The sequence below is a fragment of the Xyrauchen texanus genome, chromosome 13, assembly GCF_025860055.1.
Source record: "Xyrauchen texanus isolate HMW12.3.18 chromosome 13, RBS_HiC_50CHRs, whole genome shotgun sequence".
In the NCBI taxonomy this organism is placed as follows: domain Eukaryota; kingdom Metazoa; phylum Chordata; class Actinopteri; order Cypriniformes; family Catostomidae; genus Xyrauchen; species Xyrauchen texanus.
Window position 1 is genome coordinate 32,003,886 of NC_068288.1, and position 19,453 is coordinate 32,023,338.

General features: G+C 37.8%; 1 protein-coding gene across 1 annotated transcript in view; it reads right to left on the reverse strand.

Moving 5' to 3' along the window:
- LOC127653890 (gamma-aminobutyric acid receptor subunit gamma-3) overlaps window positions 1-18,782 on the reverse strand; it is a 232,605-nt gene extending 213,823 nt beyond the window's left edge. The window contains exons 1-2 of the mRNA XM_052140711.1: window positions 18,730-18,782; window positions 17,876-18,024 (exon numbers count right to left, since the gene is read on the reverse strand). Of these exons, the coding sequence (XP_051996671.1) occupies window positions 17,876-18,024; window positions 18,730-18,782 (202 nt within the window). The remainder of the gene's footprint in view (window positions 1-17,875; window positions 18,025-18,729) is intronic.
- Between the last annotated feature and the right edge of the window lie 671 nt (window positions 18,783-19,453).

Genomic DNA, 19,453 nt, shown 5'->3' on the forward strand with positions numbered 1-19,453 from the left:
AAACAGTAAACCATTTACTCCCAGAAAGGCTGTGCAGAGCATCTTCAATTCGGGGTACGGTATATTGATCTGGTATGGTCCGTTGGTTGAGCGTCCGATAGTCCACACACATTCTGACCTTCCCTGACTTTTTACGCACCACTACAATGGGTGAAGCATAAGGGCTTCGGGACTCTGAAATGATGCCAGTACACTTAAGCTCTTTTAGATGCTGCCTCACATCCTCCCAATCAGCTGGGGCGAGACGTCGAGATCTTTCTCTGAAAGGGCGCGAATCATTCAGTCTTATCTCATGCATGGTACTTTTTGCACAGCCCACGTCCCATTCATGAAGGGAAACACTTCTTTTCTCTGCATCATCTCCTCACACAAACTCTGTTTTGCTTCTTCCGGCATCGGAGAATCTCCAAAATCAAAGCATGTAGGTGACAAGTTACTTTGTTCTGGCTGTCGGTTGTAGGAAAGTTGCGGCACCATGGTTACAGGAAATACATGAGCAAGAGGACTTCCTCGCTTTATCCATACTTCTATTGTAGACGTGTTCCTGACAGTCACCGTGACCCGTCGGCTGGACACAATGGATACAGAATGAACTTCAGGTCTCACTTGCAAGTCAGCAGTTAAGGTATCGTCACCGTCCGCTTTATCTACTAACAACAAAGATTCTGTCATCCTACTAGGGAACTTAGGTAGACCTGGGAGTTGCATAACCTGACCTGGCTTCAAGCCAACAGGGGAATGCTTTATAAACCAAACTGTTCCGTGTTTGTTCGGATCACCCTGACACCAATATGTCTGCTGAATAGACTCAAATGCCTCTCGTATTACAGGATGCATAGTCAACACATTCAGGAACTTCTCTCCAGCCTGTTCACGACAAGACTCAAGCAGCTTCCTCACTAAGCTAGTGTTGGTCCCAACCAAAATGGCTATCCTCTCTCTTTTCAAAGGGTCTGGACATACGATTGCGAGAGTGTAAACCACCTGATGCACCCCAGCCACATTTTCAGTAAATTCAAGTCTGAGGGGTAAGTATCCATCATACGGATATTTATGCGAGCTAAGACCCCAGATCTCAAGATTTTCCACAGGCTGAAGAGGCAAGTGCTTCAGATACGCATCATAGAAACTACGATATAATAGAGTGACCTGAGAGCCACTATCAAGAAGCGCTTTTGCGTAAATCCATTCAATCTGAACAGGCACCTCAGAGACAGGCCCTACTAAACCTACAGGCAATTGTGGCTGGCCAACATCAAGCAGATATGAAACATGAGTGGAACGTAGGTTATCTGGAGCTCCGTGTCGTTCCGTCACTGAGCTCCGCTGAAGTTTCCCTGTAAGCGGTGAATTTTCATCAGTTTCTGATTTACCTTCCTGAGATCCTCAGGTGCTTTGCATTCCCACTTCTTATGACCATCTTCACCACAGTTGTAGCAGAAGATACCGGGCAAAGCTAACTTGGACGTTTTGGGCTTGTAGGTACTGTCTCGGTTCATAGCTTCCTTTGTCTGACTGGGCATTTTCTGTGGGGCACGGTCAGAGGCAGGGGTCACAGTGGCCACGCTCAACAGTTGACTCACCTGAGTAGACAATTCTTTAACCTCCTTCTTCAGGTTATGTAATTCAGGCGGCACAGGCACATGGGGAGAGACAACATGGGCAACAGAAGCTTTAACATTCTCTCGTGCAGCTACCCAATGTTCTTCCTCTCGAACTTCCTTCATCAACTGTGAGAAAGAAGGGGGATCTTGCAGAGTGTGAGTCATTCTGATTCGCAAAGCAACCATATCATTGGTAAGAGCCCCCTTAATTAGCTGCTCCATTCTAGCTCTATTTATACCGGCTGCCTCAATCCCACCCTTTAACAAGGCTCTGTGGAGAAGTTTATCTAGGGGCTACAAGAAAGCTGAAAGTTTCTCTCCACTTTCCTGGTAGGTATGACGAAATCTAGCCATGGCATGTGCAAATCGAATGATCAGTTATACAGGTTCCTGGGCTCACAGCCTCAAACCCAGTAGTTCCATATACAGTCTCAAGGGCAGCTAAGTACTCATTTGCAGTCACTGATGGGCTACTCACTTTAAGAAACCTGACAATATCAGCAGCGGAACCACGCAAACTCTCAACGATGCGTTGTTTCTTAGCAGATTCAGTGCATTGCCATTCACTTATCATTTGAGCGGCCTGCTCCATCCAGACTTCATACTCTTCCTCACCTGGAGGGACAGGTTTCAACCCTGAGAACAACCTAACAAATAACTAGGCCCATCACTAGACACCTGATTACACCGATCTACTAATTTTCCAATGGCATCAACTAGGTCCATACTAATGTCAGATTTAGAAGGTTGATTTTCTAAAATCATGGCCTTCACTTCATCTATAGACTTACCCTCCTGCTGTAACAAGGCTTGCAGCTTGAGCTGGAACGTATCACCTTCGGAGGCAGGACCATGGGCTACTAGACTACCCACTAAGTTGACACTCCAGGGTCCAGCTTCATTTTCTATACCTATCTCAGGAGGTATAACATCAGGATCTAGATCAGCACTGGTCTCCACTAAAATAAACAACCATCTGCCAGTTACATCACCACGGCGACCACGTATTCTAGTGCGACCAAAAACTTTTACTGTGTTTAACACCTTCCCAATAGTGTCGTTACTGGCATCCAAAGGAACATTGCTCAAAACAATAGCACGTGAGACATCCACACTCTCTTCTCTGCTCCACTCGACAGTCTGTGACAGATCCATAATTTTTAAGTAAATGTAAGTAGCTAGTATTATGAAAAAAAATACAAACAAACTGTTTTCAGGTCAGCTCTTGGCGCTACACTAAATTATAAAAGAAAAGATAAAGAAAAACACGCTGATAAACAGGGAAAAAGAATTAAAATATAATCCCAGCGGTGCCTCCAAAAATGTAACCCTTTTCTTAACCCTAGTGGTTAATTTAAATGTTTCCCAAACAAGAAAACCTGGATTCCCGGCAGTTGAATGGTGAATTGGCCGGTATTTTTTCCCTTTAAATGAATAAAATTAAGTAAATTATATATTTTTTCCCTATAACCTACCAATTACACAATACGTCTACTAAAATACTCAATTGAACAATTCTTATTTATTGTTTCCCAGAAATCAGTATCTTGTCGAATTAATTGACTTGTCAAACTCCAAAGAAATACCAGAATACTGAATGTTAAGAATAAAAAAACAAATATTTATTTTACATTAATATAATAACCTCCCTTTAAAGGAGAAAAAAAAAACAAGAAACCACTAATTCTCTTGTAAATAAAATGTTCAAAACAACTTTCCAGAATTATTTGTTTTCTCTCTTATGTTTTTTTTCATGAATTTATACCTTTTCTCCTGAAACATGTACAGCAATAGGGAAAATAAAACAATATTTCCTTCAAAACAAATCAAACACACTTGAAGATTCCCAACAAAGTTTTTTCTCTTTCAGTATGCAAATCATTTGCGAGTCAGTGACGCAGTCAACTATGCGATCGTTCATTATCGTTGGGGCCCAGTTCGTTGGTGCACATTTACAGATGACGAATTCAATGTAGGCCTACTCACATTCAACAGCCCCGAAAATGAGTTCACTTACGTCCATCCGACGAAAGAAGCAATGGTGAAGTCACTTGCAACACGACGAACACAGTTTCACACGAGCAGTCCTGGATACGCGATGGATGAATGCAGCTGATCCACGTCCCACGACGACGAACCACACAATCTTTCCAGTCCCGGATAATGTCCGAAGTCCACCACGAACGTGCAAGAACTTATGCACAGTTATTGACCCAGAATTTGAATGTCACTAACGTTAGCTGTTAAGCCCTCATTGTACACGTCTTGACTCAGCGCGTTGACTCAAAGATCACGGAGAAAAATAACAGAAATAAAAAACACTTCAAATAGCAAAAATAAAATAAACCAAGCGTCGTTTCTCTGCACTTTGTGCCTTATATCACATAGAATATATGAAGTCTCCAAAATGACGCACTTCTAACTCAAGCAGTCAAATTTTTCTACTGTCTTCTCATGCCATGCGTCATGCTCCTCCCCCTTCACGTAACTCACGTTATGACGCAAACTTATCATGCTCAACAGTCACTGGTCAACAATAGTACATTTACATTCAACACAATTCTCATTGGATATGAAACAAAAACATGTAGTTGTATCACATTAAAATAAACAAATAAAATGAAAAGCACAAATTTCTATATTTTAAAATACTTCAAAATAAAAGGCATAATTATTTTAGGGGTCACTAAATGTATAATGGGATTCATAGTGTTCGACAACCATTATAAATTATATAAATGACAAATAACTAGATTATTTGTCTGAATAAATTCTCCACCATTAAAATCGTAATACAACGTCTAGTTGTATCCACTTACAATTTCTACTGTAAGGAATTTGATTCAATAAGTTAATTATGATTAATTCACTTATTGGAATGATGTTATTCTCATGGCTTATTGAAAATAATAATCACACTTATTTAGGTACAGCTTTGAAGCGAATCTTTTAGAAACAGGGATGAGAATATTTATCAAAATATACCACAGTTTTCATCTTTGAATACAGACAAACGTTATTGCTATTCTAAACATAAATCTAATCTAACACATACATAAGACACGTTGGTGAAAAGAGTGACAAAATGTGAAATAAATTATCAATACAGTGAAAATGAACTTTATGTAGTCTGTTAACAATGCCTTAAGAACCATTTATCCTTCTTTGCTATCGGATTACCCAAAGTATTTAGCAAATGCACCAGCACTTTGAGCACAATATTGTAGATGTACTTGTGCGTGTTGTGGTGTTTCCTTGCATTATTTGTGTTGCTTGGTTCTTGGTCAAAAGTTCGTTCCATCAATGTTTTGGAGTTATTGTCTGTATGTATGATGAGGTTGGCTTTGAAGCAAACCTTCTCATGGGTGTGTAAACCATAGCGAGTGACAAGCTTTCGTCGAGTCCCAAGCTTCCTTGGACTTCACATAGCATGGATCGGGTTCCGACGAGATCCAGAAAAGACCACGTGGGAAGAGTCTGAGCGAAGTCTGAGCAGTCAGACAAGCAGAAGATGAAGCACGTGAAGACAGAAGAGAGGAGCGAAGAGAGAGTATTCTTCCTGTCTGGAAACATTTGAACTGAAATTGGCCGCATCCCCAAAGGTGTCCTACACCAATCAGAAGTGACTTCTCAGAGTCACATGGTCAACTGTTTCAGATGGTTCTATGTTTCAGATACAAAATTCCTGCTCAAAATAGAGCATGTTTAATCATTAACTTTATAGCTTGCAAATGGTACAAGAGGCGTGACATTTGTTGTCATCAGCTTGATCTGCATACGCCAGTGCACGTTTACATACTAAACATGACATTTTATTTATGGATATTATATGTGTAGTAACAAAACATTAAAATCCATGGTTACAAGTCATACTGGTTAATTCATTGGTTATACAACATGGATAAAACATTACACACATTTTAAAGAGGTACATCAGGCTATAATCATTAAATTATAGTCAGTTATACAAGTTATCACAGTTCAAAGCAATTGTCAGAATAGCATAGCAAGCCTAGATATTTAATGAATCGTGGATTTAAATGCATTCTGAACATTTTAGAAGGTTGATTCAGCAAAGTACTGTGAATTTGTGAGAGATGTTTCTGGAGTAAGGAATGTCCTTTTTAAGATGTTGTTTGCTGAACCATGGTCACAATGTCACGTGATCTAATGAGTCTAAGTGTAGCAAACTGGTTTATACCGGAGGACAGCATCTTGTGTGTCCAGAGCCTTTTATTGCTTTGACCTTTGAACTTTGGGCTTCTTTGCAGAGAAGTTTAAGTCATATGGGATCTAGACAAGTCTCTTTGTTAGCTTTATTGGCCAATGTGCGACTCACTGGCACCAACGTCTTTCAATTTATGACGTTGTGGAATTCCAGGATTAAGATTGGGTAAATCCTAGACTCAAATCATGTCATTTCAATTCTTCTGCATGTATAATACTACAATACAAAAGCACTGCTAGAGGAAAAACGCATGTGTGTCATTACACAACTCAAAACCTTAATTAAATATAACCTTTGTGACAATTAGCCCTAGTCCCCCTTAGGGTTGCGCGTTTTACCAGTACTAACGAAGTATCGAGACACCAGAAAAATAAAATTGGTACGATATCATCTTGTTGCTAAATTCGGTACTACAGTATGCTGTCATTAGCAAAATTATACGAGACAGTTTTGAGATGAAAATATTTATTTATTTTTTTTTTTTAAACTTAAGTGTGATCATTAAACAGCAGAAGGATTTAATTAAATAAAATACAGTCACATCCACCGAAATTAGGTGCCGCTCTACTCTGTCATATGATTCCACACACACACACACACACACACACACACACACACACACACACACACACACACACACACACACACACACATGTTGTGTTTCCATGTTTTATGGGGACTTTCCATAGACATAATGGTTTTTATACTGTACAAACTTTATATTCTATCCCCTAAACCTAACCCTACCCCTAAACCTAACCCTCACAGAAAACTTTCTGCATTTTTACATTTTCAAAAAACATAATTTAGTATGATTTATAAGCTGTTTTCCTCATGGGGACCGACAAAATGTCCCCACAAGGTCAAAAATTTCGGGTTTTACTATCCTTATGGGGACATTTGGTCCCCACAAAGTGATAAATACACGCTCACACACACACACACACACACACACACACACACACTCACACTACTGGTGCTTAATTTTCATGCAGTTTGTTGAGTTTACAGCAGAGGTGGGAGCAAGTCACACATGTTAAAGTCACAAGCAAGTCTCAAGTCTAAACCATCAAGTCTCAAGTCCAGTGCAGACAAATCAAGCAAGTCAAGTCAGTGGCTCACCTCAAGCAAGTCAAGTCCTGAAGAGTTTAAAGTCAAGCCAAGGTACTAAAATAAAGAGTTACATTTTTTAAATAAATATTTATTTTTGCTCTGAAAAGATTAACTTATATACATATCTTTACTGTTATATAATTCATATTAAAAATGTATGTAATGTGTTATTATATATATATATATATATATATATATATATATATATATATATATATATATATATATATATATATATATATATATATTAGTATATATAAAAATAGCGTTAATAAACATGCATGGTATTTTAATTGTGGACACAAAAATACTGTGAATAATTCTAGATACTTTATAATCCAAATTGTTTAGATTTTTAGAATTATCCGGTTAAAATTTATAACACTGCGTGCATGCGACGAGGGTCAATCCAGTTCACGAGCTCCTCGTCCAAATATGCACGACTAATTTTGCTCATCTACCCACAACAAGTGGATAACATGAGATTTCTCGAGTGACATAACAAGAAATGCAGTTATACATAACATAATTATCAAAAAGCGCTCAAAGAAAGAGTTTTCACTCCTTTTTATCGGTTTCATTCAACTGAAAACTGTTTGCAAGAATAATGTAATCTATGAGAATGCTGCGCATGATCTCCGATCATCTCGTGAGGTACTGTGATGGAGCAGTTCGCTCTTACACACTGTGAACGCAACTCTGCAGGTTCAGTAATGTAAGTGGCCACTCTGACACAACGTGGAGAGAGCGACAGAAGGGGAACGTCTAGGTTACGTATGTAACCTCCGTTCCCCGATGGAGGGAACGAGACGTTGTGTCTCCCCTGCCACGTCGCTGAGCCGAGCCCCTGTTGTGGCCGGACCATTTCCGGCTCCTCAGAAAAATCCTGAATGAACTCCCGTATTTGCGCCGCTTAAATACCCGTATGTCCGGGGGCGGGACATGCAAATACTGGTTGCCAACTCTCATTGGCCTTTTTTCATAGATCAGAGGTGGATATCGGCGCTCAAGAGAGACCCCTAGTGTTGCTTCTCTGACACAACGTGGACATTTTTAAGGGAATGCAAGGGAATTTACTAGGCTTATTATGATGTTTATTATAATTATCTTTACATTTATACTTGCCTTTAGTTCTTAATGTGCACCTGGTTCTGCATACCGATACTTGCGTGATGGCAAATGGGGCTGTCGGAGATGGTAAATGTTTGTAATTGGGGAGGTGGTTTTATATACAAGATTCTTTAATCACTTTGTTATTTTAATTGCTTTTTTCTTTCGTTTAAAGTGCAATTTGAATTTATAAATGTAATTAATTTATTGAAACACAAAAAACGTAAATACATTTTTTAAAGCAAAATCAATCAATCTAAATTTTTTACCATATAATCAGATATCTAATACTCCTAATAATTATATAATATTAAATGGTTTATTATTATTATTATTATTATTATTATTATATTATTAAATGTTATTATTATTAGTATTATCTGTATGCAATATCACAAATGCAAGTGTTTTATCAGCATGTTGTGATTCAGCCAGAGCAATGAGAATGAGTGATATAGGCTCATTACAGGATGAAATGTCTCTGGGTTTTGAAATATTCAATGAGCTGTGGCAGATATTCAAGTCAAGACCTGGAGGATGTCACGGACACTGAGAAGGAAAGAGATATGAGCCAGGTGGCATGACAAGGTGGTAACATGCCTCTGGAAACAGGCAGAGATAAGACTGTTGGTCTGGGGCTGGAGAAGAAAGACTGATTTGACAGCTGGGCATGATGACCTTTATTAATAGGGATTAATAAAGACTAGCAACTAATTCCAGCATAATGACAACTGGTTAGGCTTTAACTAGGAATGTCTTGAAAAGAATTAGTGTTAATAAGGGGAATTTGATGGTTGACAAGTGAGAAGTCTGCTCTGGACATAAACCTTTGACATAAAGTGCACTCTTGGCAAATTGGTTAATTTGGCAAGATTGTTTTATATAATATGGAGTAACACAAGTCTGTGAATGAAATACTTCCTCACTCCTTCCAAATCTCTAAAGATTGCTAATTAGCTATTTGAATTCTATCAGGGTTGTTCATTTCATGGAGTAAGAAAATCAGACCATGATGATAAGAAGTTGAATTATTGAAAGGTTGGTTGTGAGTGCATCCTTGCCCACATCTACTCATCAAACTATGAATATGGTTAAGATATTGTCCTAAAGGAGGCTCTGTTTCAACTCTTAAGGACTAAAGTGCCCTCAAGTGACATGGAAAATGTCAAAATAATGTTCTTGTATCTGCTCCATTATTGAATGTTACGGCAGCCTGTGACATCACTCATTTTTCTTCTTTTAAAATGGGCAATTTCATACACATTGGCCTCTTGTGTCAGTAGGAACATTTCCCGGTATACTAAACAACCATTTTGAAATTTGATCCAAATAAATAAGCTGCATTTAGAGTTTCTCATAGTTTCCACAAACCTCAGAACAGCACGTGTAGATTATGTGGAGATGAACAAGTTTTGTTGGAATAAAGCTCATCAAATAAACATACAGTATACATATTATAGGGAAAGACAGTGAAAAGGAAAGAGGTAACACTACAATAAACTGCAAGAAGGTAATGGTGGCACATTCAAAGTGAAACAAATTCACTTTTGTGTTCCACAGACAAAAATACAGTATGTATGGGCTTGGAATTACATTGGGGTTGTGTAAATAATGACAATTTTCATTTTGGGATGAATTTTCTATATTTCTCAGTTTTAACCAGTCTGGCCATTCTCTGTTGACCTCTCATCAACAAGGCATTTCCATCCACAGAAAATAGAAAATGTCTACAGATAAACCGCTCAGTACAATTGTGGTGAGAAGAATATCATCTTAGAATAGCTATCTAGGCAGGTGGTTTTAATGTTGTGGATGATCGGTGTATATGATTCAGGTTCAAGTGTTGGACGTATCTGCTTCAGATGAGACAGTGGTTATTTTTCATTTTTCATATTGGCTGCCATGTTGATGGAAAAACAAATCATGCATTTTCATGTTATTGATTCTTTTTATAAATATTATGTTAAGACCAACTTTCTATTACTAGTATTACTAATTACTTTCTAAAACCCTTATCAACCAGATGAAAAATACAAGGATAGAAATGAAAGTGTTATTTTAATTCTTTCAAATAAATCATATAAAATCAATTATTCATGAACTGACCAAAGAATTTAAGGGGGCAGCATTAAAATAGAAAATATTTTAACATTAGACATTGCATTTCTATTTTAAATTCACTAATCTTTTATATAGAATCGTTCTATAGTCTATCCAGTATTTAATGAAATTACATCAGAAGTAACTTTAATTAAATTACTGAAAAATTAAGAGTAACTTTTTTCAATGAAAAAGTAATTTAATTACTTTAATCAATTACTTAGCATTACACCCAACACTGTATCCAACACTGCTCACAGGTATAGCCAAACCTGTACACATGTACACACACGTTGGTGCAGCTATCATTATGAGGATTCTCCATTAGACATAATGATTTTTATACTGTACGAACTATAGATTTTATCCCCTAACCCTCACAAAAAACTCTGCATTTTACATTTTCAATAAAACAATGTCAATATCCTCATAAACCACAGTTATAGCATAATACCCTTGTAATTACCAGTTTTTAACCTAAAAAAAAAACAAAGTCCTCGTAAACTACTTAAACCTGCCCACCCACACACACACAAACACACACACTTAGAATTACAATGAAACAAACATTACTTTTTCACTGCTGGAGCATGGCACTAGCAACGGCAGGCAAGTTTTAGTTTTTTTGTTCTTTATACCTTGAATGCTCTGTGAGCCACTTTGGATAAAAGTGTCTGACAAACACATAAATTAAAACATTTATATTAAAAATTTAATGAAAAAAAAAAAATAAAAAATGGCAAGAAGGGCAAAAGATGGAGCCATGTGCCTTTCACAAGCCAGCTTTTGACACTGGTTCTCTCTGTATCGAACACACAGAAATTCACATGCTGGCACATTCTTTTGCCTAAAGGGCATGTTTACAGAGTATCTCTAGATTTCTCTCTTATCCTCCCTCCCACATTCTATCTCCCCATTTCTGGACCATTACTTATTTCTCACCTCACACTGTCTTGCCACTGCAATAAAAATCACAACATAGTAATGACTAGACTGCCCCCCCCCCCCACACACACACACACACTGCCCCCACCATGCCCCCAGCTCTCTCAATCTCTCCATTGCATGGATAAATCTAAGCTAACACAAACTAGCAGTTTATAATGAGTGTTCCTCAGGGGGGCTGGTCAGGCAGCTTACCCAAAGTGAAAATTATTTTTCCTCTATTTATGCAGCAGATGGAGCAGATTGTTCTAGCACATCTGCCAGTTGCCATACGCAATCCGCCCTATGAAGGAAACTCGCATGGATAGCTCAGGAGTCACGTCTTAAATTCCAATGCGCATGTGTCACAAGTGTTTAATGTCCCTGATCCCTCTCACCCATTCTTTCCTTCACCCCAGTAATGTCGTCGCCTGGCTGCACAAGGCTCACTGCACATGAAAGTGAATTGAAAAGGGAGGCTGACCCACTTTGGAGGGCTTCCCCTACAGCTCATCCCAAAAGAGAGCTGACACAATTGGGCTACTGTGACACCGCTGCTGCTGCGATAGCTGTGGTGTCAACCCCCAGATTGAACACAAACACACGCGCACACACACGCACGCACACGCACATCTACTTTAATTGCATCATATCATCTACCTTTTCCTATAATTAATTGGCAATGTAGTCATCGATCGTTGTAGGTTTTTCAATAGCCGATGCAGATACGATATTTAGAGTGCAGGGTGGCAGATATATAGTATATAATACAATAATCGAAAATAAGATGTACACATCTTCAGTGTTTTATCAAAAGATTAAATATCCATAATATAAAAATATCCAAATATGTAATATTATGCTGTTTAGCCAGAAGGATACTGGCTCCCAAAGTGAGCCTTAATTCTCCCATTTTTCTCCATTAACCAACATCTTTGAGTTTTTTTTTATTGTTGTTCCTTGACAAGTCGCCTTTGGCTGACTCACTGGGGGTCTAAATACAAAAATTATTTAATAAAAAGGTGCAATTAACAATCATATTTCATCAAATAAGCACATTGATGACCAAGACATTATAGGGTTTATTTTCTGTTATAGCATAATGTCTTATACAGCTGCTTTGAAATGATGTCTGTTGTTAGAAGCACTATACACCAAGTAATTGGCCTGGCCGATATAGATCACTCATCTAAGCAGAATATTTCCATTAGGGACGCAGCAATACATATTTATCTGCAAATAGTTAAAAACATTTGATTATTTAAAGCAACTGGCAATATCGATACTGATTTTGATATAGTATGGTGGTATAGTATGGTGGTATTTGATATATATTGACCCTCAACACTGGAGCCCCACAGGGCTGTGTTCTCAGCCCACTCCTGTATTCCCTGTACACACATGAGTGTGTGGCAACACATAGCTCCAATGTCATCATTAAGTTTGCTGAAACCTTGGTGTCAAGAGCACAACCTCTTCCTCAACTTCAGTAAGACCAAGGAGCTTGTGGTGGACTTCAGGAGAAAAGACAGAGAACACAGCCCCATCACCATCAATGGAGCACCGGTGGAGAGAGTCAGCAGTTTCAAGTTCCTCTGTGTCCACATTACAGAGGAACTCACATGGTCCATCCACACTGAGGCCGTTGTGAAGACTCACCAGCGCCTCCACTTCCTGAGATGGCTGAGGAAGTTTGGAATAAACCACCACATCCTCACACTACTTCCTACACCAGCACTGTAGAGAGCATCCTGATTGGCTGCATCACTGCCTGGTACGGCAACAACACTGCCCTCAACCGCAAAGCCCTGCAAAGGGTGGTGCGAACTGCCAGATACATCATCTGAGGCGAGCTTGCCTCCCTCTAGGACATAAATACCAGGCGGTGTATGAAAAAAGCTCGGAGGATCATCAGAGACTCCAGCCACCCGAGCCATGAGCTGCTCTCATGCTACCATCGCCGCATCAGGACCTGCACCAGCCAACTTCATGACAGCTTCTTGTCCCAAGCAATCATACTTTTGAACTCTTGATCTCTCACGATCAATATACATCAGCACTGTACTGTATTAATCTTACATTGGACTGTCATACATTAAAAAATTCTCTCTTAACAACACACTGGCAACTAACTGGGGGTAATTTTCGTTAAGCAATAACCTACACAATAATGCAAAACAGCTTAAATTCAAACTTTGAACTTATTTTTTTATTAATTTTAACTAATCATTCATGTGAAACTGAAAAAAAATTAAGTGCAATTAAAATGTGTGTTCAACTTTTTGAAAGATGGCTTTTCAACAGTGGAAGGGCAAAATCTCTTTGGCAATGAACCTACTTCATACGTGCACTCTCCATCATGTGCTACCAGTTTCTACCAATTCCCTACATCATGAGCTACCAATTTCGTTGTCCGGGCAAAACAAATCACTTATTGTGGGTTGTTGCGGGTTTAATGTTGGTGCTCAACAAACCCTAAAATGACTGTAAAAAATTACAATTTAAACAACTTCACAGATCAAATAATACATAAGTTTTAACAAAGTTCTTTTTAATAAAAGTATTATCTTCACTTTTCTGTTTAAACCCTCCAAAAGTTGGCCATATTCATTGTCGTCATTCACTTCTATTGCAAGAGCCTTACTGTAACCTCGATTTGTGTGGTTACAGGTTTTTTTTAAAGAAAAGGAGGAATGCGTCAATTTATTTTGTGGTAATCAACATTATGCCACAAATGGTTTTGATTGAGCTCAACTTGTACAGAACCCAGAACATTCATTTAACTCACATTAACTGAAGTTCAAATGGCATCTTGTTAGTCTCGCATTAAATTGCTAATATTTCTTAATTATTTTTATGTTCTTAATTCACATTAACTTAATTCTGAATGATGAAGCTTTTATCTTTTAGCTGATGCATCCTCCGCTTAATCTTTAACAAACTCGTCATATCCCTTGCAGTGTCGAGCTTTTAGACAAATACAAACTAGAAATTAATAGTTTTAACAGTAGTTCCACCTTATGAAAATCTAGGTATCCAAAGCTTACAAATTGCAACTGTGCTGTCATTGTCACCCAATAAGCTGTTATGTGTCAAAAATCACCTACTTTGTCCAGCTGATTCAGTAAACGCTCTTATAGCACACAAACTGTTTAAAATGCATCCATCTTATCAAAAACATAAATTGTATTAACGTTGTATTATTATTTGCTACCTTTGAAAGAAAAGAAAAAAGCAATGGCTCCTCTCTCTAATTGCAATATTACCATTAATGCACCAGTCATTTCCATGCTTTTAGAACTGCACAACTCAGTACACTAAAAGCAGTAGCCATGTGACCCTTTTAAAAGACAACCTTATAACTAGCTCATTGAACTTAGCACAGATGGGCACCTTGAACATTCACCAACAAAACGAGCAAAAACAACAAATGAATGCTAAACAGGTTAGAGTGCCATCTGATGCTTATAGCCAAAAGTCAGTGAAGACGAGTGAGCAGCTGGTGAATTCATTGGCAAAATAGACCTCAATAAGCCAACATTGCTGATAAAACTCACTGCAACAATTTCTCTGCACCCAACCAACTCAGAAAATTCAACCTTTAGCTACTTCACTTTCACAGATGGACTAACATCAGTTTAAGTCCATAAAGCACAAAAACAACAAATTGCAAGGTCCATAATTTACTATTAATCACAGACATACAGGACAATGAACCAGCACTATAATTAATTCTTGTAGAAAAATTTGAGTACAACTTCATGAAGCATCAGACAATTGACATTGGGTTTACAGAAGCTCCTCTCATCATAAAAGGTATAGTAAGAATAGAATAATAATAACATGAGTGCTTTTTAAAACGTCATTATGCAGGACAGACATTTTAAAACATTTCAAGTATTAGACAATATACTTATAAACAGTGCAAGAATCTGTTTGGTGGGACTTTGTTATCTAGTCATTCTATACTGCAACTGCATTAAGTCTGAATCTTAAACTATTTTGTCGACACATTTTAGAGTTATGCTATGTTATGCTATGTTGCTGTGTTGATGAATAAAACTTGAAATTTAAGGGATTATTCACAAAAAATGTATTCTCTCATCATTAACTCACACTCATGCTATTCCAGATGTGTATGACTTTCTGTCTTCTGCTGAACCCATATGAAGATTTTTAGAAAAACATTTCAGCTATGTAGGTCCATAAAATGCTAGTGAATGGGTGCCAAAATGTTTAAGCTTCAAAATCCACATAAGGGCAACGTAAAAGTACACCAGACAACTCTTGTGGTTAAATGCATATCTTCTAAAGTGATATGATAAGTGTGTCCTTTTTTTACTATACATTCTCATCCCTTCTCAATCATTCTCCACTTCACATTCGTCTTATGTTTTTGGTGATTCCTTTCATATTTTGTCTGAAGATCTGTATTTAACCACTGTAGTCATATGAATTACTTTTATGCTGCTTTTATATGGATTTTGGAGCTTCAAATTTGTGGCACCCATTCACTTGGATTTTGTGAACCTACAGAGCTGAAATATTCTTCTACAAATCTTAATTTGTATTCTGCAGAAGAAAGTCAGTCATATACATCTGGGATGGCATGAGGGTGAGTAAATGATGGGATAATTTAAATTTTTGGGTGAACTATCCTTTTAAAAAGGAATGTGCAGCGTCTGTACATTTTTACGAGGAAAGGAGGAAAAGCTGATTTTCCTATAAGTTTCTAATATGGAACTAATATGTAACCCACCTTGGTTTTATTTGTAATATTCTGTATTAAGTTTAATCTTGCATTTATTTATGAAGAACAGGATGATTCTACAAAGAAAATAATTGTAATGCTAATATCAGGCTTAATCTGTGTCTAAATATTTTCACCAAGTGGTGATTTTATAAGGTGCCAGTCTTTTCTGAGGAGTTGTTTAGTTTTTAAACCCACTGAGTGTACTTGTACTGTCTGCCATACTGCAGTCAGAACTGCTAATTCAATACACAATAAACAGCCAGCTGGACATAACCAACAAAATAGCACATTTGTTTAATACGGCAACACTAGTACACAAATAATTATGTCCAAAAGATGATTCTGTAATTAGCTTTCTATACTTGTACCTCATAATAACCCTCAAACGAAAATGTGGCTTCAAGATCTCACTTTCACTTATTTGTAGCTATGAATTCCAAAATTATATTTCAGACTCTCAACAAAACGTCTGTCATGCTGGAAACAAAAAGGAGAGCAATAGAAAAAGTGTGGGAGTGTGGATGTGAGTTGAGACAGAGGGAAACAGGGAAACAGAATAAGAGCGAGAGAGAGAGAGAGAGAGTCCAGCTGTATTACAGAACCTTTCACTGACCCACTCAGCACTTGAGCTGACCGATCTACGGGGTGCCCATTAGTCTATTTTTCTCAGTTTCATGGGATTTCAACAGTTATCTTTCTACCTCTGTAACACCAGTCTCATGTAGCGATCTTTGTATAGTACCACAGACAATCAGAGGCGTCCTTGATTATTTTATAATAGTAAGGTTTTCTCCAGACTGACTGCGCTACAGAGGGGGAAAACAAAAGCTATTTCACGGCAAGGTGGCTCTGAGGCAATATGCTTGATTTGTGTGGGTTGTTATAGGCGTGGCGTGGTGTGTGTGTGTGTGTGTGTGTGTGTGTGTGAGAGAGAGAGAGAGAGAGAGAGACAGACAGAGAGAGAGAGAGAGAGAGAGAGCATAAATATAGTCTTTTGGAAATCAAACTTAAGTATAGGAATATAATTTGAAGACAATCATCCATCAAACACAGGGGTGAAAAAAAAATATCAAAATGGTGAGCTTTTGCAGGGATGGGCTTACTAAAATGCTTCAAATCCAATAAGATACAATATATCACAATGCCTCAAAACCAATAACAGACTTGACAGGTCTGTCGAGAGTGGTTGTGATGTTCTGCAGTGACATCTCATATCAAGTACAGAATGCGCTGCTTGAATTGCATATTGTGATTTCCTCTCATGGCACTCCATTTAGTAGCATTTACTAGAAAATAGCATCAATTTCAACCCTGAGATACTGTATATTATTAGTCTGAGTGAAATTAAATGTCCACGTTATTTTGACTGAACACCTGGACTTTGCCACAAGATCTAACAATCCTACTCTCATAGTGGGTAATCTGTAGTTTTGTAAAGGCACTTTGCAAACTAATATAGCTCTTGAAACACAAAAACCAGCCAATCTGTGACATTTAAAGTACAAGTGGACTCTACTGTAGCCCATGTGGCTATTATGAGTATTGCATGGTACAATAAAAAAAGGACAAAGGCAGGAAAAACAAGAAATGCCTTAGAATGCTGGTATAATAAGTAGAAAAGTGCAATAAAATATTCCACTGCTCCAGGAATTCAATTATTTAATGTTTCACCATCTATATGCAATCTAGCTGTTGCTCACTCTCAACGGTTTCTCAACTACTGAAGATATTTTTACTCTTACTAGAACCAGGGAAATAGTTGTTTTCACTCTTATGATTTGCTTGGTGTAATTTGGAGGTGCATATGAAGCTGATGCAGACCATTAGTTTAAAATAACAGCAGTTTTTAATGGGACTTTTAAATGAATGTAAATTCAGCGTATATTGTACATCTTTCTGAGATCATTTTGCATGTAAATAGAGCCCCAAGATTAGTTATGTTGAACGTGATTTAGGCTGTAATGTCAGACTGAACCAATTTCAGCACCATGGACAGAGCCTTAATACATTCTCACACTACACATCAGTAACAAAATTACTCACCTCCAATATCTGGGCGAAGTTTTTTGTCATACTCCTTGAGTAAGTTGTTTAGTATTTGCGTTGCGTCTGTCTCATGAGTTTTGGGGGCCAACATTTGATTCACAGTAACGTCGTCGTAATCATCATACTCAGAAGCGACTGTTTGAGAACTAAGAGGAAACAAATAGAAAATGTATTCCACAGGTTACAGTTGCGGTCATTGTATGTATTTTCAAGTTGCATAATGGGAATGGAATAATAATAATAATAATAATACACTCGTCTATATTGGTTCATTTTTAAGTATTTGGAAGAACTTGGAAATTAAATAAAAAATAAACTTTAATAATAAGTGTTGCACTTTTTTTTCAATTGTGAAATTATATTTGTCTTCATATTATACAGTTAACATGTTCGTTAACTCATTTAAACTATATATTTAAGGAAAAGGAATATTTGTCCGATTGGACCAGCAGTGTGAAATAAAAAGAATCTCATTCGTCACACCATATCTTAAGTAACCTGCTACTTTTAATGAGCGCGAATTAGAACGATTTTCACATTCGATTTCCAATCAAATAACACACAGATAATTCTCAAATATGACACTGACAGAGATGACGTTTGAACACGTTTAAGCTACAAAAGCTACGAAAAACAGCTTATGCATGTATAAATAAAGATCACGTTTGTAACTAAATAGTACGATTAATACTAATTGTAAACGTTCAGTAGCAAAAGTGCGCTCATCGCGTTTTCATCGCCAGATTGGTGATATTTTGTGGCGTCGGACTAAGAATTATGAAAGGTTATAAAGAATTATCCTTAACAACGATTAACTGATGTCAAGACATGAGGGTAGCGGCGTCACTTACCATGAACGAAACACTGAGAGAAGTAAGAAGTAGAGGAACAATTTGGTGGACATGTTTGTGTGATTGACTCCGTGGTGAATGTGACAGAGTGGGGGCTGCACGCACGGAGACTCTGCTAAGAAGAAAAGTGACTGCAGCCTTTTCTTCCCGGCTCCAACTCTTATCCTCAATTAAAACAGTGGCAAATAGTCTAGGTTATAGTCCAGTGGAAACGATGAAACCTTCTCAGCCAGTGTCAGGTACTTAAAGTTCACATACATTGGCACATAATAGATCAAATAATAGAAAAGCCCCTCCTGCTCCTTGAAGTTGCGCTGCTTTCGGTTGCACAAACAGATACACAAACATACTAACGTTCACGCTGAGGCAGGGCACAAACTTCCACTTCCAGTCCTCACAGTAGACACCTTCAAGCCGCAAATACTGCCGTTAGAACGTCCTTCTTTGAAATTACGTCATAAAAAAAAAAAACAAAGTCCCAGATGGACAGTAGGAATTTGTGTCCTCCATCAGCTTCAGACTTCGAAATTCTTCTAGGAGAAACGTTAAAAGACTGTTGCTTGTAGAATATTGTATCGCTATCTGTGAGGTAAATGATTACCGCGCGGACTGTGTTCAAATGAAAATGGGCGCGTAATTGCTGTAATTACTTTGTAAGTGCGTTGATCGCTGTGCGAAATCTGATTCGCGTTAAAAGACCGATATTGAGGGTGAAGGAAATATC